Source organism: Eleginops maclovinus, chromosome 4 (genome assembly GCF_036324505.1).
Source record: "Eleginops maclovinus isolate JMC-PN-2008 ecotype Puerto Natales chromosome 4, JC_Emac_rtc_rv5, whole genome shotgun sequence".
Classification (NCBI taxonomy): domain Eukaryota; kingdom Metazoa; phylum Chordata; class Actinopteri; order Perciformes; family Eleginopidae; genus Eleginops; species Eleginops maclovinus.
Window position 1 is genome coordinate 875,684 of NC_086352.1, and position 22,960 is coordinate 898,643.

General features: G+C 42.8%; 1 protein-coding gene across 1 annotated transcript in view; it reads left to right on the forward strand.

Moving 5' to 3' along the window:
* Positions 1-915: 915 nt before the first annotated feature.
* Positions 916-22,960, forward strand: part of LOC134862697 (calpain-2 catalytic subunit-like) — a 34,934-nt gene continuing 12,889 nt past the window's right edge. Inside the window, exons 1-13 of the mRNA XM_063880713.1 lie at positions 916-980; positions 1,053-1,318; positions 3,618-3,687; positions 3,775-3,893; positions 3,965-4,098; positions 10,109-10,277; positions 10,491-10,574; positions 12,334-12,514; positions 12,593-12,762; positions 12,932-12,943; positions 20,372-20,583; positions 20,667-20,703; positions 20,828-20,893. Coding sequence (XP_063736783.1) covers positions 1,088-1,318; positions 3,618-3,687; positions 3,775-3,893; positions 3,965-4,098; positions 10,109-10,277; positions 10,491-10,574; positions 12,334-12,514; positions 12,593-12,762; positions 12,932-12,943; positions 20,372-20,583; positions 20,667-20,703; positions 20,828-20,893 — 1,485 coding nt within the window. The 5' untranslated portion in view covers positions 916-980; positions 1,053-1,087. The remainder of the gene's footprint in view (positions 981-1,052; positions 1,319-3,617; positions 3,688-3,774; positions 3,894-3,964; positions 4,099-10,108; positions 10,278-10,490; positions 10,575-12,333; positions 12,515-12,592; positions 12,763-12,931; positions 12,944-20,371; positions 20,584-20,666; positions 20,704-20,827; positions 20,894-22,960) is intronic.

Sequence of the window (22,960 nt, forward strand, 5' to 3'; positions counted from 1 at the left end):
TATGAAATATTTATCTTGCACATCTAAAAATATATATATACATATATTTCAAATATTTGAATTTATTATTTCATTTTTATTTAATTTTTAGAAATAACTAAAGTTGGGGACTCGATGGCCTGTGATGCTGTGCTGATCTTCAAATGCATGGTGAGAGCGAGGGTCAAAACTGATTTCAGTTATTTTCATCTGACAGAAAATGTGGGGGAGTTTCAGAACATGTGGAGCTTTAAAAATGCTTTGGTTTCAGTGGAGAATGATGAGCTGGTTTTCAGACAATTCCTGAATTGAAGTTGGTTTGATTTTTTTTTGTTCTGATGTGGTGTTTAATTTATTTGTGAATAAAAGTGGTTTGAAAAATCAAAAATGTCTCTCTCTACTTTAACATGTCTCTCAATTCAATTCAGTTCAAAGGTTCTTTATTGGCATGAAAGTCGAAAGAAACAATGTTACCAAAGCATCAAAATCCAAAATAATCACACTACATTAACACACATCTCTCTCTGTTACCGTGTGTGTGTTTCTCTCTCTCTCTCTCTCTCTCTGTCGCTCGCTCGCTCTCTCTCTCTCGCTCTCTCTCTCTCTCGAACAAATAAATATAGCTTTATGAGCATGAGTCCTGCAGGTCTTGGTTGGGCTTGTGTTGGGCTTTGTTACTGTCTACTGAGTGTTTCCTGTGATCCCGGCTGTAACAGAGGTCCTTGAACGCCTCGTTCACAGCGAGTGTTTCGTGTTAATCAGACTGTTTGCTCTCATTACTTAGTAACTGATATCAGGCCAGAGCTACACCCTTCATCTGACCACACACACACACACACACACACACACACAAACACACACACACACACACACACACACACACACACACACACACACACACACACACACACCTCAGCCAGTATCAGCAGACCATCGACATTATTTCAGAAACACACTGGACGTTTGGAGACTTCTGGTAAAACCACCTTGAATTACTGCAGGTCTGTGCACCCTCTGTAGATCCTCTGAAGGCCCTCTGTAGAACGTCTGTATAATCTGTAGACCCTCTGTAGACTCTGTAGACCCGGGTTGTACTGGTCCTCCCAAGATGGCAAGCACCGCAGCAGATCTGGCCCGGTTGAAGACCCGCGAGGAGGAAGGCAGCCTGAAGGCAGTCCGGTTCCAGCAGCAGGACTTCCACCAGCTACGGGCTGAGAGTCTGAAGAGTGGAGAGCTGTTCTGTGACCCGTTTTTTCCCGCAGACTGCGAGACTCTGGGGTTCAACACACTGGGTCGTTACTTCTCCAGAACCAGAGGCATCGAGTGGAAGAGACCAACGGTGAGCTGAAGTGGTTGGAGGTCGTCTGAGGCAGTCTGCTGAGGGGGTCTCTACTGAGGGCGGTCTGTCGTCCCGGTTCATCATTCAGCGTTTAACTCTCGGACCTAACCCTCGAACATCTGGGATCAGCTGAGATATACATTCTTTAAACCCTTGTTTTTTATATAGGATGATGGTTAGGTTCTCATTTATTTAAAGACAGTGACGTTTATTTGATTAAATACATGTTTTTGGTTTTTACTACATATGTTATGTTCAGTAGAAATCGGTGTTCGACCCTCAGAAAACTGTCAGCTAACTCTCGGTCTGTAACACATACAGTGGGGCAAAAAAGTATTTAGTCAGCCACCAATTGTGCAAGTTCTCCCATTTAAAAAGATGAGAGATGCCTGTAATTGTTATCATAGGTACACTTCAACTATGAGAGACAGAATGGGGGAAACAATCCAGGAAATCACATTGTAGGATTTTAATGAATTCATTGTAAATTCCTCGGTAAAATAAGTATTTGGTCACCTACAAACAAGCAAGAGTTCTGGCTCTCACAGACCTGTAACTTCTTCTTTAAGAGGCTCCTCTGTCCTCCACTCGTTACCTGTATTAATGGCACCTTTTTGAACTCGTTCTCAGTATAAAAGACACCTGTCCACAACCTCAAACAGTCATACTCCAAACTCCACTATGGCCAAGACCAAAGAGCTGTCAAAGGAGACCAGAGACAAAATTGTAGACCTGCACCAGGCTGGGAAAACTGAATCTGCAATAGGTAAGCAGCTTGGTGTGAAGAAATCAACTGTGGGAGCAATTATTAGAAAATGGAAGACATACAAGACCACTGCTAATCTCCCTCCATCTGGGGCTCCACGCAAGATCTCACCCCGTGAGGTCAAAATGATCACAAGAACGGTGAGCAAAAATCCCAGAACCACACGGGGGGACCTAGTGAATGACCTGCAGAGAGCTGGGACCAAAGTAACAGAGGCTACCATCAGTAACACACTACGCCGCCAGGGACTTACATCCTGCAGTTCCAGACGTGTCCCCCTGCTTAAGCCAGTACATGTCCAGGCCCGTCTGAAGTTTGCTAGAAGGCATTTGGATGATCCAGAAGAGGATTGGGAGAATGTCATATGGTCAGATGAAACCAAAATAGAACTTTTTGGTAAAAACTCAACTGGTCGTGTTTGGAGGAGAAAGAATGCAGAGTTGCCTCCAAAGAACACCATACCTACTGTGAAGCATGGGGGTGGAAACATCATGCTTTGGGGCTGTTTTTCTGCAAAGGGACCAGGACGACTGATCTGTGTAAAGGAAAGAATGAATGGGGCCATGTATCGTGAGATTTTGAGTGATAACCTCCTTCCATCAGCAAGGGCACTGAAGATGAAGCGTGGCTGGGTCTTTCAGCATGACAATGATCCCAAACACACCGCCAGGGCAACGAAGGAGTGGCTTCGTAAGAAGCATTTCAAGGTCCTGGAGTAGCCTAGCCAGTCTCCAGATCTCAACCCCATAGAAAATCTTTGGAAGGAGTTGAAAGTCCGTGTTGCCCAGCGACAGCCCCAAAACATCACTGCTTTAGAGGAGATCTGCATGGAGGAATGGGCCAGAATACCAGCAACAGTGTGGAAACCTTGTGAAGACTTACAGAACACGTTTGACCTCTGTCATTGCCAACAAAGGGTATATAACAAAGTATTGAGATGAACTTTTGTTATTGACCAAATACTTATTTTCCACAATCATTTGAAAATGAATTCATTAAAATCCTACAATGTGATTTCTGGATTTTTTTTCTCATTCTGTCTCTCATAGTTGAAGTGTACCTATGATGAAAATTACAGGCCTCTCTCATCTTTTTAAATGGGAAACTTGCACAATTGGTGGCTGACTAAACACTTTTTTGCCCCACTGTATATCAACTCTTAAACGGCCAGTTTAATCTAGGTTTTGTGATTTCTTGTTTCAGTCATTAGGATCTAATTTCTTGATGGACAGCGTATCCATCCGCCTGCAGCTGTAGCACAGGGACTCACTATTTGAATATATTTAAGATAAGATTACAGCAGCTCCTGCTAATGAAATAAAAACTGTGACTTAGTCTGTGAATCATTAACTAGAAGCCTGTGAACGCACCGCAGGTAATCTCCATTATAGAATATAGAGATTTCAATTATTGTCACACGTTAGGTTCAAATCCTTCAGTCCTCTTAGGGTCACCTTATTAAAGATGAAGGTGAGTAAAGATGATGGAGAAGATCATCATCATATTTTCTCACCTGCTCACTCGCCCAATCAGGAGCTGAGTTCTGACCCTCAATTCATCGTTGATGGAGCGAAAAGAACAGACATCTGTCAGGGAACGCTGGGTGAGAAAACATAAACACAAACACATGCACTTACACACACACACAACACACTCTGACAGGCTGTGTGCCCTGCGCTGTCTCTGTCAGGTGACTGCTGGCTGCTGGCGGCCCTTGCCTCTTTGACTCTGGACCCCCAGATTTTGGACAGAGTGGTACCTCTCGGACAAAGCTTCAGCTCGCAGTATGCCGGGATATTCCACTTCCAGGTCCTCATCTCTTTTTTAATAAAAGTAATTTAAACTGTTCAAGGAAGTGACATCATGTGTCTCTCTTACAGCTGTGGCGTTTCGGGGAGTGGGTGGACGTTGTGATCGACGACCGGCTGCCGGTCAGAGAAGGGAAGCTGCTGTTCGTTCACTCTGCTGAGGGGAGGGAGTTCTGGAGCGCTCTGCTGGAGAAAGCCTACGCCAAGTAAGACCCTCAGGAACCATGATAATTAAAAAAGTGCCAAGTGGTCAGAGGAAGTGTCTCATAAAGCGTTCTGTGTTCATCCAGGTCAAAGTTTACTTTTGACGAGATACCTGCACGACTCATAAACTCAAAAGATTTAGGATTCAGAGGCAGCTACAGTGGGAAGGAAAACTCCCAGGCTTCCCAACAGTGCAACGTAATATCAAACATAAAACAGATCAAACCAATACCAATAGTGAAAGAAAAAACAGGATAGAAATAAAATAGTGTAAGAGAATGTTGCAAGATGTGCAAGTAAATAAAATAAAAATAGTGTAAGATGCAAACCGATGAACACCCCACGGAGGCACTTTACAGAGCTCAGGGTCTACAGTCTTATGGCCTGTGGAGTGAAGGGGGCTCTTTGATAGTCCTGTGTGTGTGTGTGTGTGTGTGTGTGTGTGTGTGTGTGTGTGTGTGTGTGTGTGTGTGTGTGTGTGTGTGTGTGTGTGTGTGTGTGTGTGTGTGTGTGTGTGTGTGTGTGTGTGTGTGTGTGTGTGGTGAGCAGCAGGGAGGAGTGTTTGCTCAGTAAAAAAATCAGCCTTCAGAACAAACAGTTCTTTGTAGGCACCCCTCCCATCATGTTTACATCCTCGTTAACCCTGGTGTTTAAGCTCTGACACATCTGACTAACCGGTTCTCCTTCACCCTCCCCCACCCTCCCGCACCCTCCCGCACCCTCCCTCACTCTCCCTCAGTATATCACAGAGAGCATTAATTTAGGGCACGTGAAAACGCTACAGTTGTTGTCAGTGGTGTAAAGTAACTAAGGAGATTTACTGGAGTACAATTTTGAGACACTTGTACTTTACTTGAATATTTCCATTGTTCATTACTGTGTACTTTTACTCCACTACATGTATTTAATACCTTTAGTTAATTTACAGATTAGGATTAAAGTTGTGAAAAATAATGACCCCTTAAATCAGACTGTAGTTCCCCTGTAGTACATCCAGCAGCTACCCTGTAGTACATCCAGCAGCTACCCTGCAGTACATCCAGCAGCTACCCTGCAGTACATCCAGCAGCTACCCTGCAGTACATCCAGCAGCTACCCTGCAGTACATCCAGCAGCTACCCTGCAGTACATCCAGCAGCTACCCTGCAGTACATCCAGCAGCTACCCTGCAGTACATCCAGCAGCTACCCTGCAGTACATCCAGCAGCTACCCTGCAGTACATCCAGCAGCTACCCTGCAGTACACATTCAAACTAGCTGCACCTTTACCAGCTCTGAGAACACTTTAATGATCAATCATTCTAAAACATATCAGAGATATTATTCTGAAATGGACCAATCAGACAATGAGTACTTTTACTGTCACTACTTTAAGTACATTTAGAGGAGAGTACTTTCTACTTTCACTGGAGGAACATTTAGAATACTTTCACTGTGACAGAGTATTCCTACACTCTGGTACTTCTACTTTACTCAGTACAAGACCTGAGTACTTCTACTTTACTCAAGTTCAAGACCTGAGTACTTCTACTTTACTCAAGTACAAGACCTGAGTACTTCTACTTTACTCAAGTACAAGATCTGAGTACTTCTACTTTACTCAAGTACAAGATCTGAGTACTTCTACTTTACTCAAGTACAAGATCTGAGTACTTCTACTTTACTCAAGTACAAGACCTGAGTACTTCTACTTTACTCAAGTACAAGATCTGAGTACTTCTACTTTACTCAAGAACAAGACCTGAGTACTTCTACTTTACTCAATTACAAGACCTGAGTACTTCTACTTTACTCAATTACAAGATCTGAGTACTTCTACTTTACTCAAGTACAAGACCTGAGTACTTCTACTTTACTCAAGTACAAGACCTGAGTACTTCTACTTTACTCAAGTACAAGATCTGAGTACTTCTGCTTTACTCAAGTACAAGAATTTAGTACTTCTACTTTACTCAAGTACAAGACCTGAGTACTTCTACTTTATTCAAGTACAAGATCTGAGTACTTCTACTTTACTCAAGTACAAGACCTGAGTACTTCTACTTTACCCAAGAACAAGACCTGAGTACTTCTACTTTATTCAAGTACAAGATCTGAGTACTTCTACTTTACTCAAGTACAAGACCTGAGTACTTCTACTTTACTCAAGTACAAAACCTGAGTACTTCTACTTTACTCAAGTACAAGATCTGAGTACTTCTACTTTACTCAAGTACAAGATCTGAGTACTTCTACTTTACTCAAGAACAAGATCTGAGTACTTCTACTTTACTCAAGTACAAAACCTGAGTACTTCTACTTTACTCAAGTACAAGATCTGAGTACTTCTACTTTACTCAAGTACAAGATCTGAGTACTTCTACTTTACTCAAGAACAAGACCTGAGTACTTCTACTTTACTCAAGTACAAAACCTGAGTACTTCTACTTTACTCAAGTACAAGACCTGAGTACTTCTACTTTACTCAAGAACAAGAACCTGAGTACTTCTACTTTACTCAAGTACAAGACCTGAGTACTTCTACTTTACTCAAGTACAAGACCTGAGTACTTCTACTTTACTCAAGTACAAGAACCTGAGTACTTCTACTTTACTCAAGTACAAGACCTGAGTACTTCTACTTTACTCAAGTACAAGAACCTGAGTACTTCTACTTTACTCAAGTACAAGACCTGAGTACTTCTACTTTACTCAAGTACAAGATCTGAGTACTTCTACTTTACTCAAGAACAAGACCTGAGTACTTCTACTTTACTCAAGTACAAAACCTGAGTACTTCTACTTTACTCAAGTACAAGATCTGAGTACTTCTACTTTACTCAAGTACAAGATCTGAGTACTTCTACTTTACTCAAGAACAAGACCTGAGTACTTCTACTTTACTCAAGAACAAGATCTGAGTACTTCTACTTTACTCAAGTACAAGACCTGAGTACTTCTACTTTACTCAAGTACAAGACCTGAGTACTTCTACTTTACTCAAGTACAAGATCTGAGTACTTCTACTTTACTCAATTACAAGATCTGAGTACTTCTACTTTACTCAAGTACAAGACCTGAGTACTTCTACTTTACTCAAGTACAAGACCTGAGTACTTCTACTTTACTCAAGTACAAGATCTGAGTACTTCTGCTTTACTCAAGTACAAGAATTTAGTACTTCTACTTTACTCAAGTACAAGATCTGAGTACTTCTACTTTACTCAAGTACAAGACCTGAGTACTTCTACTTTACCCAAGAACAAGACCTGAGTACTTCTACTTTATTCAAGTACAAGATCTGAGTACTTCTACTTTACTCAAGTACAAGACCTGAGTACTTCTACTTTACTCAAGTACAAAACCTGAGTACTTCTACTTTACTCAAGTACAAGATCTGAGTACTTCTACTTTACTCAAGTACAAGATCTGAGTACTTCTACTTTACTCAAGAACAAGACCTGAGTACTTCTACTTTACTAAAGTACAAAACCTGAGTACTTCTACTTTACTCAAGTACAAGATCTGAGTACTTCTACTTTACTCAAGTACAAGATCTGAGTACTTCTACTTTACTCAAGAACAAGACCTGAGTACTTCTACTTTACTAAAGTACAAAACCTGAGTACTTCTACTTTACTCAAGTACAAAACCTGAGTACTTCTACTTTACTCAAGTACAAGATCTGAGTACTTCTACTTTACTCAAGTACAAGATCTGAGTACTTCTACTTTACTCAAGAACAAGACCTGAGTACTTCTACTTTACTCAAGTACAAAACCTGAGTACTTCTACTTTACTCAAGTACAAGACCTGAGTACTTCTACTTTACTCAAGTACAAGATCTGAGTACTTCTACTTTACTCAAGTACAAGACCTGAGTACTTCTACTTTACTCAAGAACAAGACCTGAGTACTTCTACTTTACTCAAGTACAAAACCTGAGTACTTCTACTTTACTCAAGTACAAGACCTGAGTACTTCTACTTTACTCAAGTACAAAACCTGAGTACTTCTACTTTACTCAAGTACAAGATCTGAGTACTTCTACTTTACTCAAGTACAATATCTGAGTACTTCTACTTTACTCAAGAACAAGACCTGAGTACTTCTACTTTACTCAAGTACAAAACCTGAGTACTTCTACTTTACTCAAGTACAAGACCTGAGTACTTCTACTTTACTAAAGTACAAAACCTGAGTACTTCTACTTTACTCAAGTACAAGCTCTGAGTACTTCTACTTTACTCCAGTACAAGCTTTGAGTACTTGTACTTTTACTACAGTACGAGAGCTGAGTACTTGTACTTTTACTACAGTACCAGAGCTGAGTACTTATATTCCTACTACAGTACCAGAGCTGAGTACTTGTACTCTTACTACAGTACCAGAGCTGAGTACTTGTACTCTTACTACAGTACCAGACCTGAGTACTTGTACTCTTACTACAGTACCAGACCTGAGTACTTCTACTTTACTAAAGTACAAAACCTGAGTACTTCTACTTTACTCAAGTACAAGCTCTGAGTACTTCTACTTTACTCCAGTACAAGCTTGAGTACTTGTACTTTTACTACAGTACGAGAGCTGAGTACTTGTACTTTTACTACAGTACCAGAGCTGAGTACTTATATTCCTACTACAGTACCAGAGCTGAGTACTTGTACTCTTACTACAGTACCAGAGCTGAGTACTTGTACTCTTACTACAGTACCAGACCTGAGTACTTGTACTCTTACTACAGTACCAGAGCTGAGTACTTGTACTCTTACTACAGTACCAGACCTGAGTACTTGTACTCTTACTACTCAAGTACAAGCTCTGAGTACTTCTACTTTACTCCAGTACAAGCTCTGAGACTGAGTACTTGTACTCTTACTACAGTACCAGAGCTGAGTACTTGTACTCTTACTACAGTACCAGACCTGAGTACTTGTACTCTTACTACAGTACCAGAGCTGAGTACTTATATTCCTACTACAGTACCAGAGCTGAGTACTTGTACTCTTACTACAGTACCAGAGCTGAGTACTTGTACTCTTACTACAGTACCAGAGCTGAGTACTTGTACTCTTATTACAGTACCAGAGCTGAGTACTTGTACTCTTACTACAGTACCAGACCTGAGTACTTATATTCCTACTACAGTACCAGAGCTGAGTACTTGTACTCTTACTACAGTACCAGACCTGAGTACTTGTACTCTTACTACAGTACCAGAGCTGAGTACTTGTACTCTTACTACAGTACCAGAGCTGAGTACTTGTACTCTTACTACACTACCAGACCTGAGTACTTGTACTCTTACTACAGTACAAGATCTGAGTACTTCCACTTTCACTCCAGTACCAGAGCTGAGTACTTATACTTTCACTCCAGTACCAGATCTGAGTACTTTACTTTCACTCCAGTACCAGATCTGAGTACTTGTACTCTTATTACAGTACAAGATCTGAGTACTTCTACTTTCACTCCAGTACAAGCTCTGAGTACTTCTACTTTCACTCCAGTACCAGATCTGAGTACCTGTACTTTCACTCCAGTACAAGCTCTGAGTACTTCTACTTTCACTCCAGTACAAGCTCTGAGTACTTCTACTTTCACTCCAGTACAAGACCTGAGTACTTCTACTTTCACTCCAGTACAAGCTCTGAGTACCTGTACTTTCACTCCAGTACAAGCTCTGAGTACTTCTACTTTCACTCCAGTACAAGCTCTGAGTACCTGTACTTTCACTCCAGTACAAGCTCTGAGTACTTCTACTTTCACTCCAGTACAAGCTCTTAGTACTTGTACTCTTACCACAGTACAAGATCTGAGTACTTCTACTTTCACTCCAGTACAAGCTCTGAGTACTTCTACTTTCACTGCAGTACAAGCTCTGAGTACTTCTACCACTTCTGGTTGTTTGAATGTTATCAGCTGGAGCAGGAAGGGTTGGGGCCAGTTTGACCATATGTTAGCTCATGTTAGCATATGTTAGCTTTTTGTTAGCGGTTAGCATGCCCCTGTTAACCCGTGACCCACCCCCAGGGTGAGTGGCTCCTACGAGGCTCTGACCGGAGGCTCCAGCATCGAGGGGTTCGAGGATTTCACCGGAGGAATCTCTGAGAGCTACGATCTGAAGAAGGCCCCACCCACCCTGTTCCACATTATGAGGAGGGGTCTGAAGCTGGGCTCCTTGATGGGCTGCTCCATCGACGTAAACACTGACACACAGCCTACACCGGGAAGCTAAGCTAACTGCTAACGTATCCCAGGAGGAGCCTATGATGTAGCTCTTTATGCTAACAAGCTAATGTTCAACATGCAAACATATGACTGTTAGCATTAAATAACACAGATGAAGAAATGCTGATTATTACATTACAGTTTTTATAACTATATATATATTTATTCATTTCCATCTCCTCAGATCTCCAGCTCACCTGAGACGGAGGCTGTTACTGGGCAGAAACTGGTCAAAGGTCACGCTTACTCCATCACTGCAGTGCGGCAGGTAATCATACAGGATGCTGAGATTAACAGGATCACCTGAACACACCATCTAAGGTGTTCACTGTTAGTTTTAATGAAGGGTGCATTACTAGTATACAGTGGGGCAAAAAAGTATTTAGTCAGCCACCAATTGTGCAAGTTCTCCCATTTCAAAAGATGAGAGAGGCCTGTAATTTTGATCATAGGTATACCTCAACTATGAGAGACAGAATGGGGGAAACAATCCAGGAAATCACATTGTAGGATTTTAATGAATTAATTGGTAAATTCCTCTGTAAAATAAGTATTTGGTCACCTACAAACAAGCAAGACTTCTGGCTCTCACAGACCTGTAACTTGTTCTTTAAGAGGCTCCTCTGTCCTCCACTCGTTACCTGTATTAATGGCACCTTTTTGAACTCGTTATCAGTATAAAAGATAACTGTCCACAACCTCAAGCAGTCATACTCCAAACTCCACTATGGCCAAGACCAAAGAGCTGTCAAAGGAGACCAGAGACAACATTGTAGACCTGCACCAGGCTGGGAAAACTGAATGTGCAATAGGTAAGCAGCTTGGTGTGAAGAAATCAACTGTGGGAGCAATTATTAGAAAATGGAAGACATACAAGACCACTGCTAATCTCCCTCCATCTGGGGCTCCACGCAAGATCTCACCCCGTGGGGTCAAAATGATCACAAGAACGGTGAGCAAAAATCCCAGAACCACACGGGGGGACCTAGTGAATGACCTGCAGAGAGCTGGGACCAAAGTAACAGAGGCTACCATCAGTAACACACTACGCCGCCAGGGACTTACATCCTGCAGTTCCAGACGTGTCCCCCTGCTTAAGCCAGTACATGTCCAGGCCCGTCTGAAGTTTGCTAGAGGGCATTTGGATGATCCAGAAGAGGATTGGGAGAATGTCATATGGTCAGATGAAACCAAAATAGAACTTTTTGGTAAAAACTCAACTCGTCGTGTTTGGAGGAGAAAGAATGCAGAGTTGCCTCCAAAGAACACCATACCTACTGTGAAGCATGGGGGGGGAAACATCATGCTTTGGGGCTGTTTTTCTGCAAATGGACCAGGACGACTGATCCGTGTAAAGGAAAGAATGAATGGGGCCATGTATCGAGAGATTTTGAGTGAAAACCTCCTTCCATCAGCAAGGGCACTGAAGATGAAGCGTGGCTGGGTCTTTCAGCATGACAGTGATCCCAAACACATCACCAGGGCAACGAAGGAGTGGCTTCGTAAGAAGCATTTCAAGGTCCTGGAGTGGCCTAGCCAGTCTCCAGATCTCAACCCCATAGAAAATCTTTGGAGGGAGTTGAAAGTCCGTGTTGCCCAGCGACAGCCCCAAAACATCACCGCTTTAGAGGAGATCTGCATGGAGGAATGGGCCAAAATACCAGCAACAGTGTGGAAACCTTGTGAAGACTTACAGAAAACCTTTGACCTCTGTCATTGCCAACAAAGGGTATATAACAAAGTATTGAGATGAACTTTTGTTATTGACCAAATACTTATTTTCCACAATCATTTGAAATGAATTCATTAAAATCCTACAATGTGATTTCCTGGATTTTATTTTTCTCTCATAGTTGAAGTGTACCTATGATAAAAATTACAGGCCTCTCTGTTCTTTTTAAATGGGAGAACTTGCACAATTGGTGGCTGACTAAATACTTTTTGCCCCACTGTACGTATACAGTATATATGTATATAGCATGTTTGTATGTAACTATGCATATACACATGTTTTATATGAATCTAAGCGAGCTCCTCCCCTCAACAGGATGTGCTACGCTGACTTCCTGCGTCAGTTTTCCCGCCTGGACATCTGCAACCTGAGCCCGGACACGCTGAGCGGCGAGGGAAGGGGGCTCTGGAGCTACATGCAGTTTGAGGGCGTCTGGGGTGTGGGGTCCACCGCAGGGGGGTGTAGGAATTACCCAGGTAAAGTCCCTCTCTGAACGTCTCGTTATTCACAGCGTCTCCGTTACAATTCCTGTAAACACTTCCTGTTTCCTGCAGCCACGTTCTGCTCCAACCCTCAGTTCCTGGTCCGGCTGCTGGAGGAGGACGAGGACCTGCAGGAGGGGGAGGAGGGCTGCACCCTGATCCTCGGTCTGATGCAGAGAGACGCTCGCAGAGAGAGGCGCTACGGGGGGGAGCTCAACACCATCGGGTTCTCCCTCTACAGGGTACACACACACCACACACACACACACACACAGACACACAAACACAGAGACACATACACACAGAGAGACACAGACACGCACACATATAATATCACTAACAATGATAAAAGCAGTATGAAGATCTCTTTGTGTGTGTGTGTGTGTGTGTGTGTCTGTGTGTGTCCTTCAGGTTCCTGATGAGGTGAGTGTCCCTGTTCTACGGGCTGAGGTCTGACAGGAAGTCTGTGACCCGCACATGAACCCACATTCAGTCCAACTGTGGAGATAACAAAACACCCTCCTCTTCTTCTGTGGTCCTCCTCCACTTCATCTTCTGTGGTCCTCCTCTTATTCTTCTTCTGTGGTCCCCCTGTTATTCTTCTTCTGTGGTCCTCCTCCACTTCATCTTCTGTGGTCCTCTTATTCTTCTTCTGTGGTCCTCCTCCACTTCTTTTGTGGTCCTCTTATTCTTCTTCTGTGGTCCTCCTCCACTTCATCTTCTGTGGTCCTCTTATTCTTCTTCTGTGGTCCTCCTCCACTTCTTTTGTGGTCCCCCTCTTATTCTTCTTCTGTGGTCTTCCTCTTATTCTTCTTCTGTGGTCCTCCTCTTATTCTTCTTCTGTGGTCCCCCTCTTATTCTTCTTCTATGGTCCTCCTCTTCTTCTTCTTCTTCGGTGGTGGTGTGTTGTAAGAGGGAAGAGGGGTTTTTGAAACTTTGTTTTTGGAACGTTATTTCGTTCTTCTTTTTCTACTGTGTTTGATTGTATGATCATTTGTTGGGTTATTTGTAGTTTTTGTAAAGTAGGTTAGTTGGTTTTCACGAGTGGTTTTCCCGTGCCTCGTGGCGGGGATGACGCCCTCTGGGACGCCATCGGTGTCTCTGAGACACGGAGTGCGGTTGGTGGCTCAGGCCTCCAGCACCGTGGAGCAGGTGCTGCTGGCTGTGGGGGATCAGGTCGGTCATGAAAACATTTGTTATGCTTCCCGCATGAATAAAGCGGTCGTGGTCTTTCTAAAAGACCAGAAATACGTCACGGAACTCATCGAGAGCGGATTAACCCTAGAGGAGGAATTTATTCAGGTTTCACCGCTGGCGACACCGTCCACGCGGATCACCGTTTCCGGCGTTCCTCTGTTTATCCCGAATGAAGCGCTGGAACGGGAGTTGAAGCGGTTTGGTAAGTTTGCCAGTAATCTCCGCACTGTTGCTCTGGGGTGTAAAAATGAAAAACTGAAACATGTTCAATCTCTGCGGAGACAAGTGTTCATGTTTCTGAATTGTCCCACTCAGACACTCGATGTGTCTTTCCGTGTGAGACACGAAGATGGTTTCTACATGGTGTATGCCAGCTCTGGGAACGCTAAGTGTTTTGAGTGTGGGGAGTTGGGTCACAAACGCATTGCATGTCCACATAGACGGCACACCGCTCCACCTGGTGCGTCTGGGGCAGCTGATCCCAGGGCGGCTGAGCCCGACACGGGCCCTGGTGCGGGAACCAGTGCAGCGGGTGCTGCGGACTTAGTACAGACCAGTGTTGTGAGAGAAGAAACCGGGACGGTGGAGAGTGTGGTGAGTGGAGCTAAAAATGTGGGTACAGGTAAAAGGGTGGAGGATACTTTAGCAGGACAGGTGAGGACTGGTGCTGTGAGACAGGTGGAGGCTGTTGACACACAGCAGGAGCTGCCGGCTGGCTCTGATCAGCAAGAAGAGCTGATACAGGCTCCAGAAAACAGTGAGGTAGCAGAGATGGACACAGATGGTGAGGGGGATTCTGACGGTGTTTCTGTTGCAGATAGTGTCTCTCAGAATACAGATTTATATTCTTTGGAAGAGATTAATGTCTTTTTGAATGAGTCTTTTGGCAAGTCAGTGGAAGTGAGGGATTTTTTTCCTGACACTAATAAGTTTCTTCAGACAGTGAGCACTCTCCAGAAAATTGTAGGGATGGATCTGTTGGATGAAAAGAAACGATATCGTCTCAGAAAACATGTCACTGCTGTGAAAAAAGGTGCAAGAGGAAGCAAAAGGGGGAAGAAACTGAAAAAGTCCAAATAATTTCAACATGATCATGCAACACTGGTGTCTCCTCTCTGCTGTGTGTACCGGCCGGTTCTCTTTCTCTGTGTCTTTCCTCTAATGCAGGCTTTGAGGGTTGCTTCTTTAAACATTAACGGGGGTAGAAGTGCACAGAAAAGGGCTTTAGTGTCAGAGGTTTTCGATCAGAAAAAATTAGATGTGATCTTACTGCAGGAAACTCACAGTGACAGCCTGAATGAGACAGACTGGGGAATGTGGTGGGGGGGTCAGTATGTACTCAGTCATGGCTCTAACCTTAGTGCTGGGGTAGCTGTTTTATTCTCCCCCTCTTTAAATGTTAAGCTTGTTTCCAGCACGGAGATAGTGGCAGGTAGAGTCTTGATGGTGAAAGTGGAACTTCTACAGTTTATTTTCACTTTTATTAATATTTACGCACCCAATCGAGGCCCTGAACGCTTATCTGTGTTTCAGGTTCTAAAAGACAAGCTAGACACAAGTGCACAGGGGGAGTGTGTTATACTGGGGGGGGACTGGAACGCTTGCACCAATGTCACTTTAGACAGAATAGGACAAGAGCCTCATCCTCAGTCTTCCCTTTTATTGTCACAGGTGATCAGAGAGGCTGACTTAGTGGATGTGTGGAGGATGAAACATCCCTCAGTAAAACAATACACCTGGGTGAGGATGCTAGTTGGAGGCGTTAGTGCAGCCAGGTTAGATAGATTTTACATGTCTGCCTCTTTTATCGCTCGAGCAGTGAACTGTCACATCCAACCTGTTGGTTTCACAGATCATCATCTCATTTCCTTAGATTTGGTTTTATCCACTGCAGGAAAACCTAGATCGTTCTGGCACTTTAATGTTAACATTTTACAAGATTTCAATTTCTGTGACAATTTTAAATTGTTCTGGATTAACTGGAATCAGAGAGAACTCTTTTCCTTCCCTGAGTCAGTGGTGGGAGGTAGGAAAGGCTCAGATTAGAGTTTTCTGCCAACAGTATACATCCTACTCCACTGCAAACATTAGAAGGGCTATAGAGCAGTTAGAGAGGGAGATCAGTGAGTTAGAGAGGGTGTCTGTTGAAAACATAGAACAGTCCCTCCTAAAAAAACAACAGCTTAACTGTTTTCTTCAGGAGAAAGCCAAAGGAGCTCTGATCAGAGCCCGTTTTACTTCCATGAGAGACATTGATGCACCAACCACCTTTTTCTTCAACCTGGAGAGGTCTGTGGGCCAAAGGAAGCAGATGGTGTGTTTACGTCTTCCAGATGGACAAGTAACCTCTGAACCTGCTGAGATGAGGAGACACGCAGTGTCCTTCTACACAGACCTGTTCAAAGCCGAAGGTTGCGATGTGGAAGCTGCTGATGAACTTCTTCAGGGTCTTCCACAGTTGAGTTCAGCAGAAAGTGACACCCTGGGTTCTGACATTACTCTGGAGGAACTGACCTCTGCAGTGACACAGATGGCCTCTGGCAAGGCTCCAGGCATAGATGGCTTACCTGCAGACTTTTTCAAACACTTCTGGAGTATTTTAGGACATGACTTGTTGGACGTGGTTAAGGAGTCCTTTGGAAAAGGGGCTCTTCCAGCTTCCTGTAGGCGTGCGGTGATTTCACTGTTACCTAAGAAAGGAGATTTAACCCTGCTGAAGAACTGGAGACCTGTGGCCCTGTTATGCACAGACTATAAGATACTGTCAAAGGTTTTAGCCAACAGGCTGAAGTGTTTTATTGAACTTCTTATTGGAAGTGATCAGACATATTGCATTCCTGGCAGATCAATTGTGGACAATTTGTTTTTGATGTTTCGACACTTTTGACGTCTGTGAGCTGTATAACCTAAATGTTGGTATCATTTCTATTGACCAGGAGAAGGCGTTTGATCGTGTTGATCACTCCTTTCTGTTTGCCACATTGCAGGCTTTTGGTGTTGGGGAGAATTGTTTCTCCTGGGTGAAGTTGCTGTACAGTGATGCATGTTGTATTGTGAAGGTGGGGGGAGGGCTGAGCAGACCTGTACCAGTTAAAAGGGGGATCAGGCAGGGCTGCCCTATCTCAGGCCTATTATACAGTATTGCCATCGAGCCCCTTTTGAACAGGCTTAGGAACCGGCTGAGGGGCCTGTGTATGCCAGAGTCAGCTCAGGGCCCCCCTGTGGTTGTATCAGCTTATGCTGATGATGTCAGTGTATTTATCCAGGGTCAGCAAGACATCCAGGAGCTACAAGACAGTCTAGTTCTGTATGGCAACGCTGCTTCAGCCAAAGTTAACTGGGAGAAGAGCGAGGCTTGTTTGGTAGGTCAGTGGGGTGTAGAGAATAGGCCCAGTCTTCCTGGTAACCTCAGGTGGGGAAACAAGGGTTTAAAGGTCCTGGGAGTTTGGTTGGGGACTGGGGACATGGTGGCACAGAACTGGGAGGGAGTGCTGGGAAAAGTGCAAGCTAAATTATCTAAATGGAAATGGCTGCTACCCCAGCTGTCCTACAGGGGAAGAGTTCTCATAGCCAACAATCTGGTCGCCTCATCTCTGTGGCACAGACTCCAGGTAATAACCCCACCGCCGGACCTCATGAAACAACTGCAGCGGCTCCTTGTGGATTTCTTCTGGTCGGGACATCACTGGGTGCCAGCATCGGTCCTGTACCTACCTGTGGCAGAGGGGGGGCAGGGCCTTGTGGACATCACTGCTAGGACTGCTGCTTTTCGACTACAGGCAGCTCAGCGGCTGCTGTATGGGTCATCTCCCTGCTGGCTGGCTATGGCCCGACTGTTGCTTTGGAAGGCAGGGGATTTTGGTTTTGATAAACATCTGTTTCTGCTCAAGGCCCCTGCGTACAAGATAACTGGACTTGCACCTTTTTACAGTTCAGTCATCAGTGCCTGGAAGATCCTGAGTTTTTCCAGACCACCTGACGCCCGTCCTGGGATGTGGCTGTTTGAGGAGCCACTGTTTGATAGTGGTTTTCTTTCTGGAACCCCCTTCTCTTCGGCCACCCTAAGGAGCGGTTTCATCAAAGCAGGAGTGGTAAAACTGGGCCATTTAACAGGGATCTCTACAGAAAGACTGGCTGAAGTGACAGGTGTTCGGTCAACCCGAGTTTTACAAAACCTGGTAGATGAGGTGTGGCATTCGCTGTCGCCATCCCACCGGACTTTCGCTCGGAATACGGATCTAGCTGACCAGTGGAGAAAGGGATACGAGTACATCTTCCCTCCCTTGAGTGTGGGTCCTGCGGTGGGGGAATGGAGAGAAGAGGAAGGTCTCCTGCTGTCCCTGAGGACTTTGACCCTTGGAACTTTCAGCTCCGGCAGTGGGAAGCAGCTATACTCTTGCTGTGTAAAGGTGCTCAACATCAGTTCACTTGCAGGCATCAAGGAGTCGAGGTGGACAGATGTGTTTGGCTTGGGTTTTTCCCCTCAGGGCAGCTGGCGTATCCTGTATAAGTCTCCAGTCGAGAAACGGATGGCTGACATCCAATGGAGAATTATACATGGAGCAATTGCCACAAATAAATATAGAGCACATTTTGACCCAGGCACAAGGGGGGGCTGCCCGTTCTGTTTCATGGCAGAAACATTGGAACATTTGGTAGTGTCCTGTCCCCGATTGGCTGGTGTAAAACAAATGGTACAGGAGTGGGTGGAGGGGTTAGGGGAGGTTTTCACCATACCACTATTTGTCCATGGCCCCAAATACACCCTGAAAAAGAGTAAACCTCTAGCTTTGGTAAATTTCTTGTTTGCTAATGCTAAGTTAGCGATCTGGAAAAGTCAGAAAAATCAACTTGCTGGAGTGGGATGGACAGATGTAGTGCTCTGTCTGAGGGGGCTGGTGGCAGCACGTCTGAGGGTGGAGCATGCATACTACAAACTGACCAATAATCTGCAGGGCTTTTTGGATGTGTGGGCTGTTGGGCAGGTTCTGTGCTCACTTGGGGAGAACAACTCTTTAGTGCTGACTTTTTAAAAGATGTAGTTTGTAGTAGTGTGTGTGTGTGTGTGTGTGTGTGTGTGTGTGTGTGTGTGTGTGTGTGTGTGTGGTCTTTTATGGTAACAATGTTTAAATAATATTTATTTATTCATGAAAAACTGATGATTTTAATGGAATGTTTTGTTATTTTCTGACTTTTGTTGTAGAAAAGACAAATCAAGTGTTTTTTAAAAATCAAAATCTTATTCTGTGGTCCCCCTCTTATTCTTCTTCTGTGGTCCTCCTATTCTTTTTCTGTGGTCCAACTCAACTTCTTCTTCTGTGGTCCTCTTATTCTTCTTCTGTGGTCCTCTTATTCTTCTTCGGTGGTCCCCCTCTTATTCTTCTTCGGTGGTCCCCCTCTTATTCTTCTTCTGTGGTCCTCCTCCATTTCTTCGTCTGTGGTCCTCCTCTTATTCTTCTTCTGTGGTCCTCTTATTCTTCTTCTGTGGTCCTCTTATTCTTCTTCTGTGGTCCTCCTCGGTGGTCCCCCTCTTATTCTTCTTCTGTGGTCCCCCTCTTATTCTTCTTCTGTGGTCCTCCTCTTATTCTTCTTCTGTGGTCCTCCTCTTATTCTTCTTCTGTGGTCCTCCTCGGTGGTCCCCCTCTTATTCTTCTTCTGTGGTCCTCCTCTTATTCTTCTTCTGTGGTCCTCCTCTTATTCTTCTTCTATGGTCCTCCTCTTATTCTTCTTCTGTGATCCTCCTCCACTTCTTCTTCTGTGGTCCTCCTCTTATTCTTCTTCTGTGGTCCTCCTCCTTTTCTTCTTCTGTGGTCCTCCTCTTATTCTTCTTCTGTGGTCCTCCTCTTATTCTTCTTCTGTGGTCCCCCTCTTATTCTTCTTCTGTGGTCCTCTTATTCTTCTTCTGTGGTCCTCCTCCAATTCTTCTGTGGTCCTCTTATTGTTCTTCTGTGGTCCTCCTCCACTTCTTCTTCTGTGGTCCTCCTCTTATTCTTCTTCTGTGGTCCTCCTCTTATTCTTCTTCTGTGGTCCTCTTATTCTTCTTCTGTGGTCCTCCTCTTATTGTTCTTCTGTGGTCCTCCTCTTATTCTTCTTCTGTGGTCCTCCTCTTATTCTTCTTCTGTGGTCCTCTTATTGTTCTTCTGTGGTCCTCCTCCACTTCTTCTGTGGTCCCCCTCTTATTCTTCTTCTGTGGTCCTCCTCCACTTCTTCTGTGGTCCTCCTCTTATTCTTCTTCTGTGGTCCTCCTCCACTTCTTCTTCTGTGGTCCTCCTCCACTTCTTCTTCTGAGGTCCTCCTCCACTTCTTCTTCTGTGGTCCTCCTCCACTTCTTCTTCTGTGGTCCTCCTCTTATTCTTCTTCTGAGGTCCTCCTCCACTTCTTCTTCTGTGGTCCTCCTCCACTTCTTCTTCTGTGGTCCTCCTCTTATTCTTCTTCTGAGGTCCTCCTCCACTTCTTCTTCTGTGGTCCTCCTCCACTTCTTCTTCTGTGGTCCTCCTCTTATTCTTCTTCTGTGGTCCTCCTCCACTTCTTCTTCTGTGGTCCTCCTCTTATTCTTCTTCTGTGGTCCTCTTATTCTTCTTCTGAGGTCCTCTTATTCTTCTTCTGTGATCCTCCTCCACTTCTTATTCTGTGGTCTTCTTCTTCTGAGGTCAGTATAAAGGTAGCGGTCCGGTGCACCTGGGTCCGGAGGTCTTGCTTCGTGAGGCACCGGTGACTCGTAGCAGGAGCTTCATTAACCTGAGGGAGGTGTGTGAGCTCTTCGTTCTGCCGCCCGGAGAGTACGCCGTCATCCCCTCCACTTTCGAGCCGCATCGCAAGGGCAGCTTCGTGCTGAGGGTGTTTACCGAGAAGCACGCACACTCCGGGTATTATACCTATATTTAATACATACCATAAACAGGCCCTAACCCTAACCCACTTCAGGTGATGATTGATCTTCTGCTTTCAGACCACTGGAAGAGGAGCTGAAAGCAGACATCCAGGAGGTGAAGCTTACTCTGAAAATCTGACCAAGACACTACACCTTCAGTCTGATGAAGACCTCTCAGACTGAAGACCTTCAGTCTGATGAAGACCTTTGCTCTGATGAGACTCTTGTTGGTTTTGCAGATTGACGAAGAAGAGAGAGATGTGGACCCTCACTTCAGACGTCTCTTTCTGCAAATATCTGGAAACGTAAATCAGCATAATCAGAAATTCATCCTGAAACCTTTGAATCTACATTTATAATCTGGCTTTATGTATAATCTGTTTATATCGATAATCTGTCTATCTCTATAATCAGTCTATATCTATAATCTGTCTCTATCTCTAATCTGTCTACATCTATAATCTGTCTATATCTATAATCTGTCTACATCTATAATCTGTCTATCTCTATAATCTGTCTATATTATAATCTGTCTATATTATAATCTGTCTATCTCTATAATCTGTCTATATTATAATCTGTCTATCTCTATAATCTGTCTATATCTATAATCTGTCTATATCTATAATCTGTCTATCTCTATAATCTGTCTACATCTATAATCTGTCTATATCTATAATCAGTCTATATCTATAATCTGTCTCTATCTCTAATCTGTCTATCTCTATAATCTGTCTATATCTATAATCTGTCTACATCTATAATCTGTCTATCTCTATAATCTGTCTATATTATAATCTGTCTATCTCTATAATCTGTCTATCTCTATAATCTGTCTATATTATAATCTGTCTACATCTATAATCTGTCTATCTCTATAATCTGTCTATATCTATAATCTGTCTATCTCTATAATCTGTCTATCTCTATAATCTGTCTATCTCTATAATCTGTCTATATTATAATCTGTCTACATCTATAATCTGTCTATCTCTATAATCTGTCTCTATCTCTAATCTGTCTACATCTATAATCTGTCTATATCTATAATCTGTCTACATCTATAATCTGTCTATCTCTATAATCTGTCTATATTATAATCTGTCTATATTATAATCTGTCTATATTATAATCTGTCTATATCTATAATCTGTCTATATCTATAATCTGTCTATCTCTATAATCTGTCTATATCTATAATCTGTCTATATTATAATCTGTCTATCTCTATAATCAGTCTATATCTATAATCTGTCTCTATCTCTAATCTGTCTACATCTATAATCTGTCTATATCTATAATCAGTCTATATCTATAATCTGTCTATCTCTATAATCTGTTTATATCTATAATCTGTCTACATCTATAATCTGTCTATCTCTATAATCTGTCTATATTATAATCTGTCTATATTATAATCTGTCTATCTCTATAATCTGTCTATATTATAATCTGTCTATCTCTATAATCAGTCTATATCTATAATCTGTCTCTATCTCTAATCTGTCTACATCTATAATCTGTCTATATCTATAATCAGTCTATATCTATAATCTGTCTCTATCTCTAATCTGTCTATCTCTATAATCTGTCTATATCTATAATCTGTCTACATCTATAATCTGTCTATCTCTATAATCTGTCTATATTATAATCTGTCTATCTCTATAATCTGTCTATCTCTATAATCTGTCTATATTATAATCTGTCTATCTCTATAATCTGTCTATCTCTAATCTGTCTATCTCTATAATCTGTTTATATCTATAATCTGTCTACATCTATATCTGTCTATCTCTATAATCTGTCTATATTATAATCTGTCTATATTATAATCTGTCTATCTCTATAATCTGTCTATATTATAATCTGTCTATCTCTATAATCAGTCTATATCTATAATCTGTCTCTATCTCTAATCTGTCTACATCTATAATCTGTCTATATCTATAATCAGTCTATATCTATAATCTGTCTCTATCTCTAATCTGTCTATCTCTATAATCTGTCTATATCTATAATCTGTCTACATCTATAATCTGTCTATCTCTATAATCTGTCTATATTATAATCTGTCTATCTCTATAATCTGTCTATCTCTATAATCTGTCTATATTATAATCTGTCTACATCTATAATCTGTCTATCTCTATAATCTGTCTATATTATAATCTGTCTATCTCTATAATCTGTCTATATCTCTAATCTGTCTATATTATAATCTGTCTATCTCTATAATCTGTCTATCTCTATAATCTGTCTATATCTCTATAATCTGTCTATCTCTATAATCTGTCTATATTATAATCTGTTTATATTATAATCTGTTTATATTATAATCCGTCTATATTATAATCTGTCTATCTCTATAA